Genomic DNA, 27439 nt, shown 5'->3' with positions numbered 1-27439 from the left:
TTATATCGGAAGGATAGGGAGGGAAGGGTTGGAGGTGGGGTGGCTCTGTATGTCAGAGAGGATATACGGTCCAGTAAGACTGAGGTCAGAGAATTAGATTCCCTTTTAGAAATGCTTTGGGTTGAAATAGAGGGCCCAAAAGGAAATTTAACTATGGGAGTTTGTTATCGCCCACCAAATCAAAAGAGAGAGGACGATTATAATATGATGGAGGGATTAAAGATAGCGGCTAAACGTAAAAACTGTGTCGTAATAGGTGATTTTAACTACCCGCAGATTGATTGGGTCAATATGTGTTCTAGTCGAGAGAAAGAGATTGAGTTTCTTGATGCTCTCAATGACTGTGCTATGGAGCAGATGGTCTCAGAACCTACCAGGGGTGGGGTGATCCTGGATCTGGTCCTAAGTAATGCCCAAGACTTGGTGAGAGACGTAAAAGTGATTGCGCCGCTTGGGAACAGTGACCATAATGTTATTGATTTCACCATTTGTATAAATAGGGAGTTGCCCAAAAAGACCGCCACAACCACATTTAACTTTAAAAGGGGTAAATTCTCTGAGATGAGGAGGCATGTGAGGAGGAAACTGAAAGGAAAGGTAAATACGGTCAAAACCCTTGGGGAAGCTTGGAGACTATTTAAAACTATAATCCTAGAAGCTCAGATAAAATACATACCACAAGTTAGGAAAGGCACAAACAGGTATAAGAAGAGGCCAGCATGGTTAACAAACAAAGTAATGGAAGCTGTAAAAGGTAAGAAGGACTCCTTTAAGCGGTGGAAAACCAGTCCAAGTGAGATTAGTAAAAGGGAACACAGGCAGTGGCAAATCAAATGCAAGACTGTGATCAGGCAGGCAAAAAGGGACTATGAGGAGCATATTGCAAAAAACATAAAGACCAACAATAAAAATTTCTTCAAATATATTAGAAGTAGGAAACCAGCCAGGGAAGCAGTGGGGCCCTTGGATGACCATGGGGTAAAAGGATTACTGAAGGAGGATGGGGAAATGGCTGAGAAGCTGAATGCATTTTTTGCCTCCGTCTTCACCGTGGAAGATGAGAAGTGTTTCCCCGCCCCAGAACCACTAATATTGGAAGGGGTGTTGAAAGACCTGAGTCAGATTGAGGTGACAAAAGAGGAGGTCCTACAACTGATAGACAAATTAAAAACTAATAAGTCACCGGGTCCGGATGGCATACATCCGAGAGTTCTGAAAGAACTCAAAGTTGAACTTGTGGATCTTCTAACAAAAATCTGTAATCTTTCATTGAAATCTGCCTCCGTTCCTGAGGACTGGAAGGTAGCAGATGTCACCCCCATCTTTAAAAAGGGTTCCAGAGGAGATCCGGGAAATTACAGGCCAGTCAGTCTGACTTCAATACCGGGAAAGTTGGTAGAAACCATTATCAAGGACAGAATGAGTAGGCACATTGATGAACACGGGTTATTGAGGAAGACTCAGCATGGGTTCTGCAAGGGAAGATCTTGCCTCACTAACCTGTTACATTTCTTTGAGGGGGTGAACAAACATGTGGACAAAGGAGACCCGATAGATGTTGTTTACCTTGACTTCCAGAAAGCTTTTGATAAAGTTCCTCATCAAAGGCTCCTTAGAAAGCTTGAGAGTCATGGAGTAAAAGGACAGGTCCTCTTGTGGATCAAAAACTGGCTGAGTAATAGGAAGCAGAGAGTGAGTATAAATGGGCAGTCTTCGCAGTGGAGGACGGTAAGCAGTGGGGTGCCGCAGGGCTCGGTACTGGGTCCCATCCTCTTTAACTTGTTCATAAATGATTTAGAGTTGGGAGTGAGCAGTGAAGTGGCCAAATTTGCGGATGACACTAAATTGTTCAGGGTGGTGAGAACCAGAGAGGATTGTGAGGAACTCCAAAGGGATCTGTTGAGGCTGGGTGAGTGGGCGTCAATGTGGCAGATGCGGTTCAATGTGGCCAAGTGCAAAGTAATGCACATTGGGGCCAAGAATCCCAGCTACAAATACAAGTTGATGGGGTGTGAACTGGTAGAGACAGACCAAGAGAGAGATCTTGGGGTCATGGTAGATAATTCACTGAAAATGTCAAGACAGTGTGCGTTTGCAATAAAAAAGGCCAACGCCATGCTGGGAATTATTAGGAAGGGAATTGAAAACAAATCAGCCAGTATCATAATGCCTCTGTATAAATCGATGGTGCGGTCTCATTTGGAGTACTGTGTGCAGTTCTGGTCGCCGCACCTCAAAAAGGATATTATAGCATTGGAGAAAGTTCAGAAAAGGGCAACTAAAATGATTAAAGGGCTGGAACACCTTCCCTATGAAGAAAGGTTGAAACGCTTAGGGCTCTTTAGCTTGGAGAAACGTCGACTGAGGGGTGACATGATAGAAGTTTACAAGATAATGCATGGGATGGAGAAAGTAGAGAAAGAAGTACTTTTCTCCCTTTCTCACAATACAAGAACTCGTGGGCATTCGATGAAATTGCTGAGCAGACAGGTTAAAACGGATAAAAGGAAGTACTTCTTCACCCAAAGGGTGATTAACATGTGGAATTCACTGCCACAGGAGGTGGTGGCGTCCACAAGCATAGCCACCTTCAAGAAGGGGTTAGATAAAAATATGGAGCAGAGGTCCATCAGTGGCTATTAGCCACAGTGTGTGTGTGTGTGTGTGTGTGTGTATATATATATATATATTTGGCCGCTGTGTGACACAGAATGTTGGACTGGATGGGCCATTGGCCTGATCTAACATGGCTTCTCTTATGCTCTTATGTTCTTATGTTCTTAATTCCACCTCCTTGTCCATTGAATAGTATGTGCAGCTGCATAACAATCCCTGGATGAGCTCCATTTTTCTACAAAGTGACCCTCTTGTGATCTGCCAATGCATACTGAGGGGGCAGAGGGAAGTACTAGTCATATTTATGGTTTTAAAGACAAAGAACTGTACATAGCACACATTTTACCTTGTTGCATTGGTGGGGTAGTGATTTGCACCTCCCCTTGCCTCATGAAAGGAAGGGGCTTCTAGGCTCTAGTCCTCATTCTCTTCCTGGATAGAGGCACTTTACCAAACCTGTTTCCCAGATTTTCCCACAATCATTCCTCCACCACGTCTCAACCTTCAGTGAAATAGTGTGGTTTTGGCTTTCCTCTTACTTGTGTTCTGCCCCATAACTGATTGGTGGGGAGTTTTTTTGGGGGGAAGAGGACAGATGAGCAACCATTTGGTGTCAACTGCAAGTATACTGTCTTGCACAGAAATAGGGCTCAGTCCTTGAACTGTGGTATACCTGTCCGTTACTAGGCTGGGTGAAAGAAGCACTATTGCTTGCTGCATTGATTTTTTTTTTGTAGGTCATTCTTCCCAGACTGAGTTCTAGGAGTCTCAAAAACCAGTCCCAATATACTTACTCGCTAAAACAAGTGGTAGTTCCTGAGTACTTCAAAAGCTATAGTAGCTGGTCTGTTCTTTCCTACTACATCTGTGTGAACATACAGGAGATTTAGTTTCACTGGTGTTACCTAGGACTGTAGATGGAGCCTCTCCCTTTATACATAAACACCTTGCGCTCTGGTTAGACTACTGAAACAAAATATGCTCCTAAGTAGATATGTAAATAACTTGGAAGTAAATGCACATAAGCAGGTGAAAGATGTCCTCTGGACTGCTAGACTTCCTATCTTTCATCTAATCATCTATGGAAATGGACTCTTGTACTTCAAAAACTACCTCCCTGATTGTTATGATGTGTAACTCTTTAACCTGCTACTTTACTAAGGGAGTTGGGTGTGAGTGAAGTGATGGACCCAGCCTGTAAAACTTCCTGCTGTTCCTGTAGAGTAAAAATCCTCTGAAGATGCCTTGTTAATGTTATACTGTGCCTTGCCAGATTCGTTGCAGGTAGAAGTGTCCTTACTCAGGGTGTTGGGTCTCTTTTATATATGCATGGCTGCCTCTTCCCTTTTGTAGGAGTGGTGGTGGTTAACATATGTCCACAGAACATTGGGTGCTATTAATGGCTTACCATACAAAAGTCTACCTCTCATTTGTGGTCAAAAATGATTGGCTGTGCTTGACATCTAAACTGGAAAACTTGGGCACTAAGCTCACTATCGAATTAGTTAGATCAATAGTTTCCCATACCAGAGTATTCTTTATGGTAGCTCCTACCTGGTGAAATAGCTTGATGAGATCAGGAAACCTCCCATGTTTTATCATTCTGCAAGATGTGTAAAATGGAAGACATTTTTTAAAAGAACAGAGTGGTAGTAAAACTGAAGTGGTTAGTGAAATTGAATTGCTAAGGAAAGTTCTTTTTATGAAAAGAAACAGGACTACAGTTATGTCTAAGAAAAAATAAGAATACTTCATCAATCTCTTGTTTGGAATGCAGTTTTGTTGAATGAGAAATACATAAACAGTAGTTCAGGAGTGTTAAACTCATTTATTATGAGGGCCAGATTTGACATTAATGAGACCTTTTTGGGCCAGGCCATGTTTGTCATAAAATGTAATGCCAGGTAGCACAGATATAAACTTTATAAAGGGCACAGACAAGAAGAAAGATTTTTTAACTTAAAATAAAACATGCTTAAAACATTAGGACGTTTGCAATATTATTTAACAGTCTCTGATAACTAACACCTCTTGCTCTGAATTATTGCATCAAAACTGGAGACAATGTCTGAGTTGTAGTGATCTTGAGTATGCTGTTCAAATGTTGTTCAGGTGTGCATCTGTAAGTTGCAACCCTATTTTTGATTTATTGACATAAATCTCATGGTCAAAGCTTTGATCCTAAGACCCAGATGAAAACATGAAATGGCTGGGGATTGTGAGCTTTTGTACATAAGTTGCTTCATGTGCTGGTCAAGAACATGTAAAGGCATCATGGCACAGAGTGAGGGCTATATGTTTATCTATAAAACTAGTATTTCCTAGAAAAATAACTGCAGTTCCTATGAGGCAGTGTAGGAACAGAGAGACAACCATGTATAGTGGTAAGTACCACAGCTGACTATCTGGGAAGTCTAGGTTCAAAATCACCAAAGGAAAATGTGAAAGAAAAATCAAAGGAAATGTGCTGGGTAAACTTGGTCTGGACACACACTCTAATCTTAGTTTATTGTTATTCCTCTTCTAAACAGTTTGCATGCTTTCCTATTGAGAGAGACTGGATCATGACAGCATGCATAAAGGGGGAGGCAAACTCAATTGCACCCATAACAAGCCCAATAAAACACACCCTTGCACACCCTTGTCTCTCTGTAGTAAGGGAAAAACTCATACATTACTAAAATGTCGCTGGTTGTCTTAAAGCTGTTTTTTTTAATCTCTCCAGTGGGATCCAGGGAACTGGGCAAAGGAAGCTCTCTCTCTTTCTCTCCTTCCCCAGAAGATGATGAGGGGGAAGAGTCTCAGCCACTAGAAGGAAGAGAGGCTTGGCTCAGTAGCTCTGTAGTGTGATTGTTTAAGCCTGGCTGCCTCCTCACTGGGGAGAAAGAAAAAATAGTGACCAAAAGAAGCAAGCAATGGAAAAGGAAACAGATGGTGGCTACTTGCTGGTGGGCCTGATTGGAACCCTTTGGGGGCTGGATCAGGTCTATGGGCCATACGTTTGGCACCACTTCAAGTAGTTTGTATTGTGCTGGTCTTTATTACATTGTTTTCTAATTCTGCAATTTGCTTTATTTTCTAACAAGAAAGACAGATTATAAATGAATTAAATAGTAAATGCATCTGGTATTGAAAAATTATTCCTCCCACCTGCCTAACCAAGTGGTGGCAAGGTCAAGAGGCTGATGAAGGCTTTCTTGGTGTTGGTGAAACTGTAACTATGTGGAAAGGAGGAAAGCCTTGTTAGACTGAAGAAAGATGTGGGCAACTGAAAATGAAAACAGAAGTGTATGGAGGCCTACATGCATTTTACAAAGCATGTATCTGTGAGACAGGTTTTAAAAATACACTTTACATGTGCTTAAAGCTGCATTTCTGTATCTCAGATGTGCACCCTAATAATAGGAAAGTGTGATGAAATCTGTCTTTAAAACCTATCAGATGGGGTTTGTGAGAACTGGCTATTCTTTCTGCTTCATTCACTCAAATTGTTTTTTTTTTTTTTCATTTTCCTGCTGCGTAAAAGTAGTCTGCTTCAGTGCAGCAAATGAGAGGGCAAAGACCCCTTAATTGTACACCTGGAAGTACAATTTAATCTTTGGCAAGTAGCCTCTATTCCCTTACAGACAAAAAAAAATATATAGCTTTCATTAAAAAAAATTGGAAGGGATTTATTTATCTGTAAAGTTGCAGCACCTTGACTGGGATGGCTCAGGTTAGCCCAACCTCACAAAATGTAAGAAGCTAAATAGGGCTGGCCTTGGTGTTAAGCCAAATGCCCTCAAAACGAGGTTGGGGAATTAGTTAGGTGGACACCTGGCTTAATAGGAATCTTTTTACCAAATGTATACCAGGCTCAACCATCCAGAGAGTAAATGCTCAATAAAAGGACTCTAATTTAATAAAACCAATTGTAATTTATTGTGAAAAATAGTTCTTTCATACAAGATAAAAACAAAACAATCACACGTTCACACAGGTCTAAGGAAATACAGATAGATTGATAGGGGAACATATATGGGTAGACAGACAGGGCGATAATTACCTCTCGCAGACTTCAATGAAAGCTCCGATGGCGACAATTGAGGGAATGGGGGAGGACCCGAAACTGATCAGGAATCGGGGATGGATCTATACAGCGGGGAGTGGGTTGCTGAATAGAAGCACACATGAGTGGAGTTGGGTCAGAGGTTAAATAGGCTCTCTTAGACCCTTAGGGGCTGGGAGGTCTTGGGGAGGAGCAGGGGGAGGCTCTGTGATGACCATGAAGGCTGGACGTTAGCAGAGCCAATGGTGAGTCCCTTGCTGACACCTAATTGGATGCCAGTTTTGACCAATGAACTTCACCTTAGTCCGGTGAACCTGGAAATTTCCAAGTTGCAACATGGCCTGAGGCGGCTCCAAGGAGTTAGACTGGGGTAAGAATGGGAATGGCTGGATACTTAAGGTTAAATGGGATTATCTGGGAAGGTGACAATAGGGAATCAGATATTGGCCTAGGTATCCCCGGTGTAGACAAAAGAGTTGACAATGACAGGAGATGTTCTTCTTCTTATCCCATCATCTTATGGGCAGGAAACATTGTTTAAGGTTCTGCTAAACAATCAGGACTAATAGTTGGGCTATTAATCCATTCATGAGGCAAATGGGTTGCTTGCAGGCCAAGGGTGACACAGGGTGAGTACGTGCTCTTCCCACTAAGAAGGAATGGAGTCCAGCCTGGCAGGGTATGCTTGGATCAGGAAAGCAAGATGGATTCTGGTGGTGGTAAGCCTTTGGTTCATGGAGACAGGCTGGAAACATGGTGGCCTGGCTTCTTCCACTGCAGCGGCCAAGACTGGGCACACAAGGAGCAGAGTTCTGGCTAACACGCATCCAGAGGTGTAGAATGCAAAGCTGCCACATAAGCCTTAGAAACCGTGGGCAAAGTCCACTTCTTAGAGAAGATGTGTGAGAGTCAAATCTCCAGGCACCCTGGCAACCATACTGGTGATCACGATGTCCATATGTATGAAAAGTAGGGGGCTTTTCCTCACATTGGGTAGCATTTGTCTGGGAGACTACCAAGGAATATCAGGGTTACTATGCAGAGAAAGGCAATGGCAAATCACCTCTGTTAATCTCTTCCCTTAAAAACTCTACAAGGTTGCCATAAATCAACTGTGACTTGATGACACTTTAAACCAATATGGTTGGCAATCTCCAGTTGGCGGTGGGGAGGGAAATGTCTGCTGGGCACTCCATTATACCCTATGGAGATTGATTTCCATAGATTATAATGGAGAATTGATCTGTAGCTATCTGGGGCTGGGGGGCTGTTTTTTGAGGTTGAGGCCCCAAATTTCCAGCATAGCATCTGGTGCCTCTCCTCAACCCCACCCCCCTTAGTTTCAAAAAGATTGGACCAGGAGGTCCAGTTCTATGACCCCCCAAAGAAGGTATCCCTATCATTCATATGATATGGAGGAAATGGAGGAAAGAGATTTAAAATGTGTGCAGTCCCTTTAATTGTGATTGCCAGAACTTCCTTGAGAGTTCAATCATACTTGTTGCATCCTTGATCCTGGCTCCATCCCAAAGTCCCCAGATATTTCTTTAGTCAGACCTGACAATCCTAGCAAACTTGCTTAATGTAAAAGCTACATAGATTATCAGATGTTTGAGAACTGCGAGACATGAACAAATATTACATGAACGTCTTTATTTAAATTCTTAATACTTTCTTTGCACAGAAAGATAAAATACATATGCATGCACTTTACAAGCATTCTAGAATGGTCATGTAATGTGGGGAAAACACTTCCCCTAAGACTAGCTGGGAATAACAGTTCCCATAAGACCAGCACAGGGAAAGGTGAGGGAATTATTTTTTGGCATCAATGGGAGAAGAAGACACATGTGTACCATATAAATCGTTGACCACTGTTTGCATCATTATGCATCTCGCTTTGCCTTGACACTAAGGTTAGTAAATACAGATCCTACAAGAGCTATAAAATTAAGGGGGAACCCTGCCCATCCTCTTTAATTCGGCCTCGCCTTCCAGTGGCTACCTCAGCTCTTGCACTCTGTTTCTGCGCTCTAGATCTCCAGGCAACCTCTGTGATAAAGGAGAAGCTTTGGTGGGCCAAAGCAGCTTGTCGACATACTTTTATCCCTCTATTGCCCAGTCAGTTTTGAAATTCACCACCTGCCACTGCTGGAGTTCATAAGTTGACAGAAATGAGAAACAAGTACCTTGGTTATTGCAGTGACTAACCCAAGGCTCTTGACACATCTTCCTCCTCCTCCTCTTAGGGGTAGCCCCCCACAAGTCTAATGAAGGAATCCAGGGGTTGTTTTGTAAAAAAATAGGTGGTGAAGCTCATCCAGGAATTGTTATGCAACTGCATATTCAGTGGACAAGGTAGGGAGGAGGAGGGGGAACCCTCAGAAAGGTTCAGGAGCTGTGCTCCTGTGAGCTCCTACTGAATCCGAGGCCTGAAGGAATCTGCTTGTAGGTATAGAAGGTTTTAAAAAAACAGCAGCACAGATGAAATAAAAGCTGTGAAGCTTGTAAAAAGGCATCCAATTAGTTTATTGAAAATTGCTAGGGGGTATGGGGTTCCCCCTGATGCCTTTACTTGCACAATTCAAAAACTACTGTCATTTCCCCTAACTGGAGCACTGAACTGAGTGATTTATTTTCATGCAATATCAATAAGAGAGGCTGTGGCTCAGTGGAAAAACATCTGTTTTGCATGCAGGGGTTTTTAGTTTCAGTCTTTGTCAGCAGCAGGTGATTTGAAAGATCTTAGCCTAAGAGTGATTTTTTGCCAGTCAGAATCAACAATCTTGACTTTAATAGACCAGTAGGTAACCCAGGAGAAGGCAAATCCATGGGTCAAGTTCCAGATACTAATTTTGGACAGAAACTCTATTTTATTCTTTTGAGAAGAACAGCAATTTGAGAGCTCTATAATTTCTTGGAATTCTCTTCTTCCGTGGCTCACACATATGAGGTTGAGCTTGCATAGTTCAAGAACATGTTACCAGATGCATTAGCTAACATAACCAAGTCTTTACATAGGCTGACTTCCACCTGAGATCATATGGTCCTGGCTTATTCCAGACAGAGTTTGTAATTATCATGTTCTCCATTTTTGGGAACTTGGAACATGGAAGACAGGACAACTTTGCAACTGGAAAAGACTACCCGCCCCGTTTGTCTTCTTTTCTGGTTAACACATTTCCAGTCTATCAGCTGCTGAAATAGAATACCCCATATGAAAATTTGGAAATCTTAGAACCCCTTTCTTTTGAAACCAATCCAGCTTTCTCTGCTTTTTCTTCAGCTGCCAAATTCCAATGCAACTTATCCCGTATGTATATTCCACACACACCCTTTGCCTTGTCTGAGCGCCTTCTACACAGACTCTTATGGTCAAAGTGATGAAAAAGCTTTCTCATGGATGTTTGATCACAATGCAGAGAATATCAGGGAGTGTGGAATGATTCTAATTGTAAGTGGCAGGGCTCAGTATGAGGCTTGGCAGGTCTGTAAATGACTAATAGTATCATGTTGCTTCAGTCAACACTATTGGGCTCACCCGCCTACCTGTAATGTGCACAGTTCTGCATATGATGCCAGGTACAGTGAACATGACACTCTTTCTTATGATAGGATAGGACAAGTATTATTTCCTATCAAAATACTATATGGCTACTTGGGCCATTGGTATATTAACCTACTCATCCATATAGCCTGTTAGTTTATGTTTATGTTTAATTCGATTTATACCCCGGCTTCCCCGCCGAGGCGGGCTAGTGGCTAATTGGGTTTAGATGCCAGAGATTGGGAGGAGCATGTGTTATACCCCAGTGCTGTAGTCTAGGTGTAGCACCAACAGTACCTTTGCAGGACTAAATTTTCATTATGCACTATCTGTCATGACTGGTGCAATTCACTATATTGTTCCACTTTTTGTTCTTGATGTGAGGCCAAAGCTACCAAACAGATTAATCAATAAGAGATTGACAGGTTTTCCTAAATCATACTGGAAATCAAGGGGTGTGTTTTATTTTGGTATTTGTCTTTGTGCTCAGTCCAATTTACTGCATCCAACCTCTCCCCTAACCTCAGATCTATTTCTAAGTGGTAGTAGCTAAGTCAGTAGGCATGGAAAGTAGTCCTAAGGAGCCAAACATCTTTCTTTTTTGTATGTTGAGCTATAGTATATTAGGAAGCTCCATGGTGGACTGTCAGTTTAAGCATTTGGCATATGCACATGTTCTACTTCTGTGGAAGAAAACGCCATCTATGGATAACCTGTATAAAACTGGCCCCAGTATATGAGTTTCTATAGAAGATGGCTCATTTTAACAAGAGGTCAGGAATCTTGGGAAATGGGTCTGCAAAAGAGGATAGGTGAACATGGGAGGGTAGAACGAATTACTTGGTGAGATCCAAAATCTGTAGCAATGGAAAAATTCTGCCCACTATCATTTGATTCTTGTTCAGAAAGCCTTTTGTGTAGTAAGTTTTCTGCAGATTGCATTTTTCTCTTGTATTTAATTATATATATCAGGTGAATTCCAGTTTGGGGGAAGCCCATTCCCCACATGTGTAAATACTTAGGCACAGTCTGCTTATATCTTTGTCATTCAGTGGACTTACTGCTGCAGGAGACAGATGTCGTAATGCTTGTCTTAAGTTTTGGCCTGCCAGTGTAATGGCTTGGCTGTTTCAGTAGTAGGACACCAGAGTTTTATATAGATACTTAACCACATCTGGTAACCAACAAGGATGGCATTTAATAGCAGTTCTAAACTTTACAATGGGATTTATGTTTTTCTGAGACACTCTGGAGCCTTCAGAATGGAAAACTAACTGAAGGAATTCAGTTGATGATGTTGAATGTAACTTTAAAAATGCAATTGATTGTCAAGGCAGCAAATTAGCAGGAAAAATCCTTCCTTGATGCGCCTAACAGGATTTTTTATGGATGGAATAAAATGTTCCCCCACCTCTGTGGGATGTTGCCAGCTGTGGTGAGTGTGGGACAACTGCATTTCTCTAGGGTATTATGGCCTGCATGACTCTCACTTCACTTCCTGATTGGCTCAGTGCTGGCCCTGCCACTAGGCAAACTAGGTGATTGTCTTGGGGGGGGGGGGCTGGCCTTCTGCGGCACCCCATGTGACTCAGTGATGTTATCAGTGTGGGGGGGCATCAGAAGTTAGCCTTTCTTAGGGTTCCAGACAGTCTAGGGCTGGCCCTGGATTGGCTAGTGTGCTTGCCTTTAAGAACAACAGGCAAAATTACCACAGTCAATTTCACTGTCTCCTATGTTCAACTTTGACTAGAGAATAGACATTTTAATAATAGATATTCTCAAGGACTATCTCTTCTAAACCATTGTATTCTGTATTACTGGATGACCACACATTTCCTGGATTCTGTTCAGGGGCCAATATTATTTGCACTCTCAGTTAAACGCAGCAGAGCTTTCATTGCTTAGGTGTAAACTTTCAGATGGAGCACATGTGCCAGAGTTATGAAATGGATAAGTTTGATGGAGGAAAGAATGGTCTTTCTCTTAGGAGGTAGACTGACAGTGATCCCTTACTTTTCTAGAATTTTATTGCATTGCTGTTTCATGCTAACAGGCAGGCCTGTCTCTCTTCCCTCTGAAACTTCAAGATATTGAATAAAACTTAACCACACCTTGATTAAGGAACTGAGGGTCAGACAGAACTATGTTTACATTGGCCTTGACTTTGCCCATCCCTCTGTTAGGTATTGTATCTTAAGACAGTTTATTTCAGAATATTTCCAGAAGGGAATGTGTGGGTCAAGTAATCAGGGCTGTTTGTGAACATGTGTGGAAAAAGGGCTGTAACAATTTCTGTGGGTGTATCCAGATTCCAGTCCTAGGTGGGAACTAAAAAACCCTAGCCTATATTTCTGTCAGTTTATATGTTTAACTTTTTCTTCATAAGGAGCAGGGTCTGCCAAGTAAGAAGGGATCTCTGTCTCATGTGCACCTGAGACTTCTTCTCTACTGGTGATTGATTTGAGGTATGTTTAATGGCAGATGTCACAACTATCAGCAGTAGTCTCATAGCAGCAAATTTAGAGGCTGGGTATTGTACAATTTAGAGCCCCATGGTGCAGAGTGGTAAAGCTGCAGTACTGCAATCCAAGCTCTCTGCTCACAACCTGAGTTAGATCCCGGCGGAAGCTGGGTTCAGGTAGCCAGCTCAAGGTTGACTCAGCCTTCCATCCTTCCGAGGCTGGTAAAATAAGTACCCAGCTTGCTGGGGGGAAAGTGTAGATGACTGGGGAATGGCAAACCACCCTGTGAAAAGTCTGCCATGAAAATGTTGTGATGCGACGTCACTCCAGAGTCGGAAACGACTGGTGCTTGCACAGGGGACTGCCTTTTTTATTGTACAATTTAAGATGCTGAATTCCATAATACTGTGGCTACAATATATGTATGTGCATATAAAGAGACATGGGTTCAGGCCTTGAGGCCTGGGTTGCTCAGGAGAATGGTGAACAATAATATTTATTTAATTCTTTTTAAAAAAGATTTCATTCAGCCTTGAAATTCACATTGGATAAGCTCCAGTATTTCAGCCTATTTTTCCTCATTGGAATGGTTGGAGCCAAAGTGCCACCATGAGCACACTGGAAGAAAAGTTTAGCTACAAAACAGTCTGGGTCCAGGGTAGCCTAATGACTGCCTTCCCAGGCATTCTGGGTCTTGTGTACTGTCTTAGGACTGATATAATTTATTTGTTCCGATGTCTTGATTTGTCATGCTTTCCATTTTAATATTATTTAAAACATATTATTTAAAACATTTCTATGCTGCTTTTTCACCCATTTCAGGGTACTCAAGGTTGTGAACATTAAACATTTAAATATTGCACTATATCACCTTTAACTATACTTGTAAGTTGCTCTGTCATAAGATGTTATAATACAACATACCGTATTTTTCACTTCATAAGACGCACTTCCCCCCCAAAAAAAAGTGGGGGGGAAGTGTGTGTGTCTTATGGAGCGAGTGGCAGCAGCAGGAGGAGGAGGAAGGGGGGGCGCCTTCGCTTTCCGCGCCCGGAGCCGCAGCCTGCAAATGCCTGTTGCTTGGCTCTGACACCCCCAGCAGAGGCGTCTCGAAGACTGCAACGCCCCCCGCAGCAGCATCCCCAACGGCTGTGCTGCAAAGCGTCGAGTGCCTCCTGGAGCACCTGCCCCCGCCCGGGCTTCTTGGCGCTGGGAGGCGCGGGCAGCGGATCGCCCCTCCCCCTCCCGAGGAAGGAGCCCGTGCGGAAGATCAGGCTGATCCGCCGGCACAACCACGACATGGAGGACCCGAAGCATCACCACCACCACCACCCCCGTGGCAGCTTCCCGTAGGGCTCATCGCTGCGGGGCAAAAGCAACCAGAAGAACAAGGTGCCACCGCCTCCTGCCCTGCAAGGCACACCGACTAGTGGCTGTGGCAGCAAGGAGAGCTGCAGCAACAGCCGCGGCAGCAGCCCCGCCGCATGCCACAAGCCCTGCCAGGTGCTGGAGCCAGCCCGGAAGTCGCCGCCGCCTCCCCCTGCCGCCGCCGGGGCCAAGGGCTCAGGCTGGGAGCAGCCGTCGGGGCTGCTGCCACAGCTGCTGCTGCAGCTCTCCTTGCCTAGTTTTTAGAGGAGGAAAACAGGAAAAACTAGGTGCGTCTTATGGTCAGGTGCGTCGTATGGAACGAAAAATACGGGTAGGTTTATTTCCTAACCCCCTACCCTTCTATCCTGTACACAAAGTTTTACTGGTAGGGGATGGCTCACCTTCCCTTCATGGAACCATCTTCTAAAGTGTTAATTTTCAAGAGTTGTCTTGTTCAAAAAGTATGATGTCCGGTCATATTAGCAACTCCTGCCCAAGAAAGTCTAATATGAAATGCTCCAGTTCTGCTAAAGTTTCTTCTTTATTTTGTCCTCCTAAAATATATATATATCAGGGGTGGCCAACAGTAGCTCTCCAGATGTTTTTTGCCTACAATTCCCATCATCCCCAGCCATTGGCCATGCTGGCTGGGGCTGATGGGAGTTGTAAGCAAAAAACATCTGGAGAGCTACCGTTGGCCACCCCTGATCACTTGAACTTCATTGCCTTGTTTTGATTGGACATATGGATTATCTTTCAAGGTGAGAAACCTTCCTATTCTTAGAACACCCAAATAAGTATATTTGTGGTCTGAAACTCCTGGTAGACTCTGACATAGCCTTATTTTCTGATGTGTCCGATGAGTGTATAGTGCTATTTTCTTGTGCTTTGTGGTATACCAGCTATTTTTTCCAGTTGAATGAATATCTGTACTTGTAGCATTAGTCTGCTGCTGCCTTGATCAGAGTTTAAACCTTTTGGATACATGCTCATCTTCTGACATGGCTCTTACTGTGTTGCCTATAATAAAGTAGATTTGTCTCTCATCTCTATTGGAACAACCTCTATATAATTGTTTCAGTTATCTAGCCTTTGTGTTGTAACTTGAGTTCTATGTGCAGTTTTCAGAGTAGTTTCCTTTGGGACTATCTCAAATACTTGTTGATTAAATGTGCAGGCTATAGCATTTGTTTAAATAAATGAAAGGAGAAAGATATTAATCATAATCCATGAAAGCAACAGCTAACAAACTTGAATTGCAAATGCATAACCCAGGCAGAGACTCCTAATATCACTAGATGTGATAGGAGAAGCTCTGTTTTCTTAATGAGATGCTGTTTTGGATTACCCCTCTTTTAGGGCCTATTCCACTTCCATTTGGAAGCTTGCATACCTCAGTGGGTGATTGAGAAGCTGATAGGGATCCATGATCAGACCCTTATTTAATCACATTGACTTGATCAGTGAATGTTCTTCTTAAAGTGCTGCCAACATTACTTCAGATTGTCAGAATACTATGATTCAGTTGTAATGGATATATCTCTGGTGTCAAGTAAAAAGAGGTGGCACAAACTTAGAATTAGTATTGCTGTTGTGTAAAGATTTTAACCCATCTGTCTCACTGAGTGTCCAGCTACTACCTGAAGGATATTGAACAGTTCATTGTCCACAGTCAAGCACAAGGTTATGATGGCATTTATTCTGATTCCTCAGACAGGAACTCTCTTACCTGGAGAAACTACAACAGGCTTTCTTGGTGGTTACAATACCTGCCTAAATAACAGAACAAACTGGGTACCAACCAGACTTTGTCAGAAACAGCCTCTTATATAACAGGCTTAAAGGAGATAACCAGTTGTTTGCAACTCAGCTTGCAACTCAAACTAATTCAGCATAGCAGCAACCTGGATCATATACTGAATAATGCTTTTTTCACAGGCCTTTCTTTGCTTGCACAATCCCTAACAAAGAATAATTTCTCACCTACAACTACAGACCACCTAACAAATACAAACTTAAGAACTGGACCTGCAACAAACTTAGATGCCAACTTTGTCCTCATACTCACCCCATCAACACTATCACAGGGCCTGGTAATATCAACAGTACTACCTTGGGTTCATCCTCTAACATCATATTATGGAATAAGGGTCTGTGGCAAAGTGACAGAGCATGTGCTTGGCATGCAAAACTCTGTTATGCTAAGAACCGTTGTAATTCTGGGTGATCTCCAGCCTCCACCAGGAGGAGCCAACCCTAGTTCCCTTGCAGCAAATGGCTGCTTTGAAGGGTGTTGTGGCTTTGTATTCCTCTGAGGTCTCTCCCCTTCTCAAACCTCATCCTTCCCAGGCTCCACCCCCCAAATCTCCAGGAGTTTTCAAACCTGGAGTTGGCAACCCTATTTTCTTCCTATCCAACAGCCAACTAATCTTTATCTGCCCCTCTGTCTTAAGCTTTCCGCTCCCCACCCCCCAGCAGCTTCTACCTAGGAAAACTATGACCTGGTTGTGTGGCAGAGGCTACTTGGCCAGACTCCATTATATGGTAGGAAAACTACAGGAATTTGGGGAGGGAGGCACCTCACTTTCTCCTTTACCAACCTCTCCACATTATTTCCTCCCCACACTATTTCTTCTTTCCCTTCTCCTGGCAACCCCAGTATCCTCTTTCCTTTTCCTGCATCATTCTTTCCTTGTCATCCATTCACCTGCCTGCCATCTTCAGCTATATTTATTCTTTTTTTACTTAATTTATATCCATTGTTTGTTCACAATGAAGCCCAAAGCAGCTGATATTATTCTCCTCTCCTCCTTTTTATCTGCACAAAAACCCTGTGAGGTAGGTTAGAAATGCTCCACAATACCTAAGTATATGACTGGCCCAAAAGCACCTAGTGAGCTTCTACAACAAGAGGAGGATTCAAACTTGGTCTCCCAGACCCTGCTCTGAATCTCTAATTGCTCACCACGCTGGCTTTCATAGGGTGGCAGCTGTTGAACAATACCAAGCAGCCAGACTTAGTTGAGTTATGATGTTTGGGTGGTATCAAGTCAAACAGAGGTTGTTTCCAGGCTTAGGGTTGCCAGCCTCGACCAGATGGGAGCTGAGGATCTCCCAGAATCACAACTGAACTCCTTCCAATATCACCTCTGCCTATTTGTAGCTTTCAGTATAAATGTACCTCAGAATAATTCTATATAGCAGATTTATATTTCAGGCATCTGATTAAGTGAGTTCTGACTGGAGAGCCAGTTTGGTGTAGTGGTCAAGTGTGTGGACTCTTATCTGAGAGAACTGGGTTTGATTCCCCACTCCTCCACTTGCATCTGCTGGAATGGCCTTGGGTCAGCCATAGCTCTGGCAGAGGTTGTCCTTGAAAGGGCAGCTTCTGCCTGAGCTCTCTCAGCCCCACCCACCTCACAGGGTGTCTGTTGTGGGGGGAGAAGATATAGGAGATTGTAACCTGTTTTGAGTCTCTGATTCAGAGAGAAGGGTGGGGTATAAATCTGCAATTCTTCTTCAAAACCTTATGGTCAAATACATTTTATTAGTCTTTAAGGTACCACATGATTCCTTCCTTAAAGACTCTGGTTGTGTGATAAAATGATGTTTGGGGCTAAGGTCATCAGGTAAGCACCAAAAATAAAGGGTGCTGTGCAATCAGACACATAGAGGGATTTAGTAGCAACAGCACTGGGTGTCATGTCAATCTTTGCTTTTTCCTTCCAGTATGACTTTGCCAGGGGCAACCCTGTTCAGAAACTGGAAATCAAGGATTGTATTGTATTCCCTCTTCTATTGAATTTCCCTCCTGTATGCTTGGGTGCTAGAATGGATGTGTAAGGTATAAATAGGGTATGAACATATGTTTATAAATAAGTTTTCTTTCTCTTCCTGAATTGATTGTGGAGGAAATGCTCCACAATACCTAGCAGTTGTCCAGAGAGTGACTTCACAGCTAGATTACACTATGCTTTGTGTTGACAGATAATGAAATTACTCTGGCAGGACACATTTCATTACAAAACTGGTATGCTTGAATTGTTTGTGAATTCAGTGACCTTAGGTTATTAAAGCTGACCGTACACACCCAGTTTTGTAGTACGCACCTTATTAACCTGATCAGTAGCCAAAGTCTTCAGGGATCACTGCCTTTTGGGAATGTGCTGTTAGTAAACAAAAGAGTCATTAATTTTGCCCCTGCTCATTAGTTTACAGCAGGTATATGAGGATGTACTGTCCTTGTATAACAGAGCACCATATCTGACCCTCCTGTGTAGGTTTGGCATTCTCTCTTCCATAGCTTTTAAGTACCCTTGAGTTGAAGGTAAAATTGATCTAGCTAAGGAACTTAATATGCAGCATTAATGAATGTTGCTTATTGAACCAACTCATCCTCTTGCTGTTTATCTCTGGCTAGTTTTCACTCCCTTAGGATGAACAGAGTGAGCAAAGAGATTGTGGCTCGCCACCTCATTGAGTAAGAACTTTATGATCTTTATTGATTAGATTTATCTTAAGTGTTTCAGTGGCTAGGACTCATTCTCCTTCTTGTTTAAATTCCATGGATCTTGCTGCATCAAAATGGAATGGTCACTTATCTCCCATAGTAATAGACTGAGAGGCAGGGAGTTCTCAAGGAACTGGGAGTTGTGTTAACTGAGAGCCAGTTTGGTGTAGTCCTTGAAAGGGCAGCTTCTGTGAGGGCCCTCTCAGCCCCACCCATCTCACAGGGTGTCTATTGTGGGGGGAGAAGATATAGGAGATTGTAAGCCGCTCTGAGTCTCTGATTCAGAGAGAAGGGCGGGGTATAAATCTGCAGTCGTCGTCTTCTTCTACCCAGGGTGGACTACAAGTTGGGATATACATGTCCTTTTGTGATTCATCTAGATGTGCAAAAACACCATTTGGCAGAGAATTTTATTACCTTTTTATGGCTATCCAGACCAAATGGCCTAGCCATACTGTTTTAGGTGACCATGTGACCAGTTAGTTTGCCAGACTGCTTGTATTTCAGCTCACAATACCTGATCCCCTTGTCTGATGAAATGTGCTTAAGAGAGCGCACGAAAGCTTACGTTCTGAATAAAAATTGGTTGGTCTTAAAGATGCACTTGATTCCTGCTTTGTTCTACTGCTTCAGACCAACACAGCTGCTCACTTGGATCTATTTAAATAGAAAAAAACATTCAAATTATAAAGTGTCAAAAGCCTCAATCAAGTGGAAACTTAGCTACAGTATAGGGGAGAAGTTCCTACTTTGCAACTTGTCTATGTTTAACTATTACAGGAATGCATACCTGGCATGGTGATGGTGTAAAATGCTGTCAAGTTACAGCTGACTTATGGCCAACGCCATAGAATTTTAAAGGCAAGAGATTTAGAGGTGGTATGTCATTGCCTGCCTCCATGACATGACCCTGGTATTCCTTGGAGGTTTTCCATTCAAATACTAGCCAGGGATGACCAGGCATAGACAAGAAAAAAATCACCCAGGCCTTATGGTAGTATACTTTAAAAGAACTTGGAAATGCCTGCAGTGATTCTTTTGCATTCTTTGTTTCTGGATTTTATCATTTAATTTGGAAGATTTTTTTTCTCAGTGCAGGCTATTTTCTTGGGTATATTAATATTGGAAAGTTTTCTTTAAAATGAATACTTTGCATCAGATCCTTTCTATCTTTTCCCTTTAAATGTGAATATGCAGATTTAATTTGAGATTGCATCCCCTCCCTGAGATGCTTACACAATTGAGTTTCAGTGAGGAAAGCAGACTATAAACAAATAAAATAATCGTCCTGTTGGAAATCTGTAGGAAAACTTGGTTTCCCCACAAAGGAAAAGATTGGCATGCAGAACAAGTGCTTGAAGCACCAACGATTCCTGATTTATCACAAAATTGTCTGGGAAGCTGGTCTCAAATATCAAACTATAACTCTGGAACTGAAGGAGAAAAACAAATCTAATGAAACAATTTTAGTCTAATTTGGATGTCAACTCTGAGGATGTCTCATGCCTCCAGTATCAGAAGAAAGCATGTTTTCTGACTACTGGGATGAATTTCATTTGTATTGCCTTCCTATTAACCTAAAAAAATATATGATTCATGTAACATGCTACAGCTTTTATCATATGAATAGATGTACTATTATAAAAATGGTGCTACTTAAATGCTTGAAATAGATCAACTTGTTCAGATGAGCAGGCATACAGTTCAGGGACAGAACAGTGTAGATGGGTGCATGTTTGGTTAGTGTATAATGATTTCACATGCCATGAGATGTGCACTGCATTGATCCATCATGATCTGTGTTCTGTCCCTTTACTGCTACACAGGTGCTTCTCTTAAGTTTTACAAGAAGAATTGCCAGTGGGTATAGCTGAATATTTCAAGCAGCCACCCATGTTGCCTTAGAGGATGAACAATTTAAATACATTTTATAATGAAAAAACAGAGCCAATATATACTAGTAGGAAGAAAATATACAAGTAGGTTTTCAGGATGAAAATGAGATATTCGTATTATGGAATCAAGTAGAATTTTACCTTCTTCAGAAAAATAAGTGATACCTAACAAATGTATATATTTCTGAAAACTGCTGCTGATTGGAGAAAGTACTACTCAATTGGAATGATGCTCCAATTCCATACTGACCTCAGTATTAACCTATATATCTAACTGGATTAAAAGTGGGTTTTGTACAGTAACAGCTTACTTTATTGCATCAGTGAATACAGATCTGCTGGACATGATTTTTAAAGGATAGCTGTTCATTGTATAATTTCCTGTTTCTTTACCACAAGAAGGCCATTGAGGATGAAGTGGTGGTCACTCAACAAAGTTAATGAGAATTGATAATTTCCTTTCTTTGCTACAAGCATCAACACTTCATTGCAGAAAGGGAGAGTCAGTCACAAAGGGTAATGAGACATGATCATTCCTCTTGCTCTCTTTTAAATCTGTCATTTCCTACTCCCTTTTTTCTGGAAGTGGCTCCTTTAACCTTGATATGATAATGCACATGAACTGTACCATCTTTAAAAAAAATAACTCTCATTCTTCAAGGTGGTGCCTCAGCTGAGATGCAGCAGATTTTTTGGTGACACAATAATACAGACTAAACCAGGGCTTTTTTTGTAGAAAAAGCCCAGTGGGAACTTATTTGCATATTAGCCCATGCCCCCTGTTGCCAAGCCAGCTGGAACTGAGTTCCTGCTCAAAAAAAGCCCCGGGGTAAACCATTACAAAGCTCTGGCCTCTTCAGATGCACGTCCAAATGTAACATTATTGAGCCTTTTCAGATCTCTGAAAGTTTCATGTATCAGTAGTCACAGTACGCCTAAGTTTGGGTTTTACTGCCAAGTGGTCTTAAATCCATCTTAAAACAAACAAACAAACAGGTAGCCTTTATGATTGGAGTCTGCTCCAGGTTTGTGAACGGACAATGCTGGCATCTCTGGTAACCAGTTACATAACTGGTAAATGTCTGTTCCATGCAATTCACCATAGAAAAGCTTATGTACTACTAGGAACAGTTTGATTGAATGCACAAGATGAATCAAACTTTATTTGATCTTTAGTATCTTTAGTCTTGGCTGGCAGGGCTCTGAAAGAATTCTACCCAATATCTTGGAAAACAGTCCTGATGGCTGTATCAGAATTGAGAGTACTGTGTGCTAGCAAGATACTGTACTTCCTTTGCATGATAGGATGAAGATATGTGTAGGGTTGCCAGCTCTGGGGTGAAAAATACCTGGAGATTTGCGTGGGGTGGGGCCTGGGGAGGGCAGGGTTTGGGGAGGGGGGGAATCTCAGCAGAGTATAATGCTATAGAATCTACCCTCCAAATTAACCATTTTGTCCAGGGGAACTGATCTTGGTCATCTGGAGATCAATTGTATTAGCAAGAGATCTCCAGGTGTTACTTGGAGGTTGGCAACCCTAGCATATGTGGGTGCAGTGGTCTACATTTCCTTAATCTTCTTTCTCACAAGAAAAGCAGCCTTTCGTCTACTGTAATCTATTGAAGTGCTAGCATTTGTGGGGGGAAGATGGCCAAGGACTCCTCAGACTTCCTGAAAAGTGATCACATAGTGTAGAAGATGCCTATTCTTAGAATCATAGAGTTGGAAGGGACCTCCAGGGTCATCTAGTCCAACCCTTTGTACAATGCAAGAAACTCACAAATACCTCCCCCTAAATTCACAGGATCTTCATTGCTGTCAGATGGCCATCTAGCCTCTGTTTAAAAACCTCCAAGGAAGGAGAGTTCACCACCTCCTGAGGAAGCCTGTTCCACCGAGGAACCACTGAGGAAGTCAGGAAGTTCTTCCTAATGTTGAGCAGGAAACTCTTTTGATTTAATTTCAACCCATTGGTTCTGGTCCTACCTTCTGGGGCTCCAGAAAACAATTCCACACCATCCTCTATGACAGTTCTTCAAGTACTTGAAGATGGTGATCATATCACCTCTTAGCCGCCTCCTCTCCAGGCTAAATATGCCCAGCTCCTTCAACCTTTCTTCATAGGAATTGGTCTCCAGACCCCTCAGCATCTTCATCACCCTCCTCTAGACCCATTCCAGATTGTCTACATCCTTCTTAAAATGTGGTGCCCAAAACAGAACACAATACTCCAGGTGAAGTCTTGCCAGAATAAGGGATACCATTACTTCACGTGATCTGGACACTATACTTCTGTTGATACAGTCCAAATTTGCATTTGCCTCTTTAGCCACCACATCACACTGTTGACTCATGTTCAGCGTATGATCTACTAATACCCCTAGATCCTTTTTTGCACATAGTACTGCTAAGACCATGCATTGGATTTTTCCTACCAAAATGCAGAACTTTACATTTATCCCTGTTAAAATTCATTTTATTGATTTTAGCCCAGTTTTCTAGAACGTCAGGGTCATCCTGTATCCTTTGCCTGTCTTCTACTGTATTTGCAACCCCTCCCAATTTAGTATCATCGACAAATTTAATAGGCATTCCCTTTATTCCTTCATCCAAATCATCGATAAAGATGTTGAACAAAACAGGTCCCAGGACAAATCCTTGAGGCACTCCACTTGTCACTCCTCTCCAAGAGGATGAGGAACCATTCACAAGCACTCTTTGGGTGCAATCTGTCAACCAGTTACAGATCCACCTAACGGTAACAGAATCCAAACCACATTTTACCAACTTGTCAACAAGGAAAGTATGTGAAACCTTATCAAAAGCCTTACTGAAATGAAGATAAATGATGTCTACAACATTCCCCTGATCCAGCAAGGTAGTCACTTTCTCAAAAAGAGAGAGATCAGGTTAGTTTGACATGACTTGTTCTTGAGAAACCCATGCTGGCTCTTAGTAATCACAGCCATCCTTTCTAAATGTTCCAGGACTGACTGACTGTTTGATGATTTGTTCTAAAACTTTTCCAGGTATAGACATCAAGCTGACGGGTCGGTAGTTACCCGGATCCTCTTTCTTCCCCTTCCTGAAGATGGGGACAACATTCGCCCGCATACAATCTTTTTTTTGTAGCTGTTTTTTTCATGTGACCAACCATTTCCCTGTTTTGTTCAGGTTTTATAAAAAGAGAAGATGGGATCTGGATGCCTGAAAGTTACGAAGTACTTCCTTTTCCTCTTCAACCTACTTTTCTTTGTAAGTATTTGGGGAATGGAGTCTGTGGCTTGTATAATTTAAGCTTGAGCAGAATTCTAGTAGGTGAATAAATTGGGGAATCATAGTATTGTTAGGAAGATGTAGCAAATTCTGGAGGGAAGACCCAGAGGAAGCTGCTTGGATACCTTAAAGATCTCAAAGCTTCAATGCAGTAGACTTCTAATAGGGGAAGATGGATGAAGACCCAATTGTGGTAACATTTCTTAATCAGTTAAGGCAGGGGTGTCAAACATGCAGCCCAGGGGCCAAGTCAAGCCCCCGAGCAACTGGCTGTCATCTGCTTCCTTTTCCCTCTCTCTTGCTTCCTTCTGCATAACACCTTACCTTTATAAGGCTTACTCAATCACTCAGGAGCTGCAGAGCAAAACGTGTTTTTTTCCATTGGCTGAGGCTCCTCCCTTGGGGGGGAGGTTGAGTTTGCTTTGTCAGGCTCTTTCAATTTCACAGCAGAGCTACTGAGCCAAGCCTTTCTTCTATTGGCTGAGGCTCCTTCCCCTCCTGGTTCCCTGGGGAAGGAAGGAAAGAGCCAGAGCTTCCTTTGCCCAGGTCTCCCATGGGAGAGATACAAGAAAGCACATTTAAGACCAACAAATGCTAGTGCTTTATGCATGTTTTAAGTTTTTAAAAAAATCTTTGTGTTTGTCTGTGTCCTTTATAAAGTTTATATCTCTGCTACCTAATTTTAAATCTACCTAATCTTAAAACATACATGGCCCAGCCTGACATGGCCCGGCCCAACAATGTCTCATTTATGTCAGATTCATCCTCATAACAAATGGGTTTGACACCCCTGAGTTAAGGAATAATTTGTTACTCAGTCTGGGATTGATCAGGACATTCCCGGTCATGCTCCAGAGAGTAGGGTGGGGGCAGACTTAGGGTACTAGACAGTTTTGGAAAAGCATTTTCTTGTTGGACTTTGGTGAGGACATGCAGTCTATGGCTGCCTAAACACATTTGTATTCTGTAAAGTTTTTAAAAATTGCTATATTATGTTATACCTAAAAATGATATGACTTATTGCTGATAAGTAAAAACAAAATTGCCTAGGCTTTCTGCAGTGCAATCCTAAACAGAAATAAACCTTTTAAATTAAATGGATGTAAGAAGGATACAATTCTGTTTAGGATTGCACTGCTAGTCTTCCACAGCAACTCGCAACATTAAAGCCTATCCAGAGCAAAAATATGCAAACAGCTACAGAAGACTCTTTGTCAGGCCAAGGAATGCTTATAAGCAAGACTCGTGATTTATGACACTCCTGGAGCAGCTCTGGGCTTCATTAGTCAGTCTGAGAGGTTTTTTTGTGTGTGGTGTTCTTTATGACTAATAGTTGTGTACAGTATAGCATGTGCTAAAAGCAAAAAGGAGACTGAGAATGTACAGTATGAAATGTGTTTTTAATGCAGATGTGTTGCTATCTGCAAAATGCAAATCTGTGTCAAGATGTGCAGCAGATCCGCTTTTAGAAAAACAGGGCAAAGAACAAGCTGGAGAGCAGCTGTCTTCGCAAAGTTACTGTATATCAGAGCTGTTTTTGTTTGTTGCTGCCCTGCTGCAGAGTCAGTAGAGGGCTCTCTTTGTAATAATCACAATAAGCCTATTGGCTGCTTGAATGTAGTTTAGTTGGTAAAATCAAGGCCTATGTCCTCTTACGTTTAGGGGGAAACCAATAGTCTTTTTAAATATATATATATATATATATATATATATATATATATAGGTCACTGTTGGAGACAGTGGAATCATAGTTATTGCAGTGTGTAGAACTGAATGACTGACTGGTAAGTCATGTGGTTTACTTGGAAAATTCTGTCAGAAGTATTGAACTGCCACTCAGGAGGGCTTCCCATTTCTGTGTGCTTTCGTAAGTTTCCTATTCAGCTGCTTCTGCTAGAGTGTCTAATGTCCACCTTGTGCAATAATAAACCTTAATGGCCTCTTTAGGAAATAATAAGAGCAACTTTCTCCCGTAGTACCACATCTGAATAACCTGAAGCTATGTGTGATATATTAGGACCCAGGGCTTTTTTTTTGTAGCAGGAACACCTTTGCATATTAGACCACACACCCATGATGTAGCCAGTCCTCCAAGAGCTAACAGGGTTCTTAATGCAGGGTCGTCTACTGTAAGCTCTTAGAGGACCGGCTACACAGGACCAGATCTACGTGTTTTTTGAGGTGGGGGCAAAATTAAAAAATGATGCCCCCTTATGGGCCATTCTGTCTTATGGTCCCAAAGAATACAATGGACTCCACACCCAATTTGGCACCCCCCCCTCCGTTGGCGCCCGGGGCAAGCACTCCCCCTCTCCCCCCCCTAGATCCAGCCCTGCGGCTACATCAGGGGTGTGTGGCCTAATATGCAAAGGAGTTCCTGCTACAAAAAAAGTCCTGTTAGCATCACTTCTCAACTCTGATGTTCAGTTCTCTAGTAATTATATTATATTATTCTGAAACCGTTGTTTTCAAATGATGTGGGCTGGTTGGAAGCTGTTGCTAGATTTCTTGCATACATTTTAAATGATCTTAGTATTTATTCTTTTATTTATTTTCTGTTTTTGTTTTGTCCAAAATTCCACCAACCTATGATTGAAGAGATTGAAAATGAAACAAAGAATTCAGGAAATAATAACCTGCCAAGGTTTCTAAAACTGAAACATCAAAACAGTCATTCTAGAGACTCACTTCTCAGCTGACTCTTTTATTTATAATTATATACTGAAGACACATGATTGTTTGGAAGGGGGAACATGTCATCTTCTGTGCCATCTGTTCTGATTACAGTGAGAGTCGTGCCTCATCTCTTGTTCTAACCTGTAGTATCTTTCTTAACTGAAGTCTTATTTGACTTAAATAAATCTTTCATTGGCAATGGACTCACCAAACAAGTGGAGGACTTCACTTATACCTACTCAACTCTGGGGGGGTTTAATGAAAAAGCCCTCCATTTTTTTTAGGGGGGCTCTTCCATTCATTGTGCTTCCTCTGGTGGTGTGAATGGACTGTACTGGGCAAAATGTCTTGCTGTGGCACACTTGCAGATAAATAGCTTCACTTTTTGAAGGGACCTTGCTTCACAGAGTTCAATAAACCTTTTTTCTAAAGTGAAGTTTTTGGGGAAGGGGAAGCTGAGCATTGCCTTGAGCCTTGTGCCTTGGAATAATTGCTTATGTAATAAGTGGTAAAATGCTGACTTACAATTAATCTGAATATATAAAGGGCAAAAAGCATGTTAAACTTGGGCACAACAAGAGAAACAAGCAAAAGACTGTAATTTCTAATGTATGCTGCAGTGCCTTAGCTGCAAACTGCAGCTCTTCTAGCTCTGATATTTGTTTTCAAATGCTCTGCATCACTAAATAAGAGATTCTGTTTTATGAAGTTGTATATTAATGGTTTCCTTATCCTTCACTACTGTTCCGTAATATAACATGTAATACTGTAAGAGCACATGCAGAAAAGCTGGGCTATATGGTGCATCTTGGACATATCTGGAGCTGGTTTTCAATTTCCTTTCAACACTGTGTCTCCCCCCCCCCCCCTTTTGTTCGCTTTGCTTCCATGTCTGAATAATCAGCATTCCAATTAATGCTGCCAGGGACCAAAGGTCATGAATGGCTTTAGCATATAATGGAAAAATCTTAAAGAAGCATTGCAACAAGGGTACTAGATAGGAATAAGGCATCAAATCCTTGTTAGAGATGTAGTTCCCAT

At 42.1% G+C, this 27439-nt stretch overlaps 1 protein-coding gene across 1 annotated transcript in view; it reads left to right on the top strand.

Annotated features, from left to right (window-relative positions):
• The window catches only part of CD82 (CD82 molecule), a 97194-nt gene that overhangs the window by 29436 nt on the left and 40319 nt on the right, over positions 1-27439 (top strand). The window contains exon 2 of the mRNA XM_060261328.1: positions 23621-23701. Coding sequence (XP_060117311.1) covers positions 23639-23701 — 63 coding nt within the window. The 5' untranslated portion in view covers positions 23621-23638. The remainder of the gene's footprint in view (positions 1-23620; positions 23702-27439) is intronic.

The sequence above is a fragment of the Heteronotia binoei genome, chromosome 21, assembly GCF_032191835.1.
Source record: "Heteronotia binoei isolate CCM8104 ecotype False Entrance Well chromosome 21, APGP_CSIRO_Hbin_v1, whole genome shotgun sequence".
Classification (NCBI taxonomy): Eukaryota; Metazoa; Chordata; class Lepidosauria; order Squamata; family Gekkonidae; genus Heteronotia; species Heteronotia binoei.
Note: the sequence above shows the minus strand (reverse complement) of the source record. Positions and strands in the feature narration are given on the sequence as shown.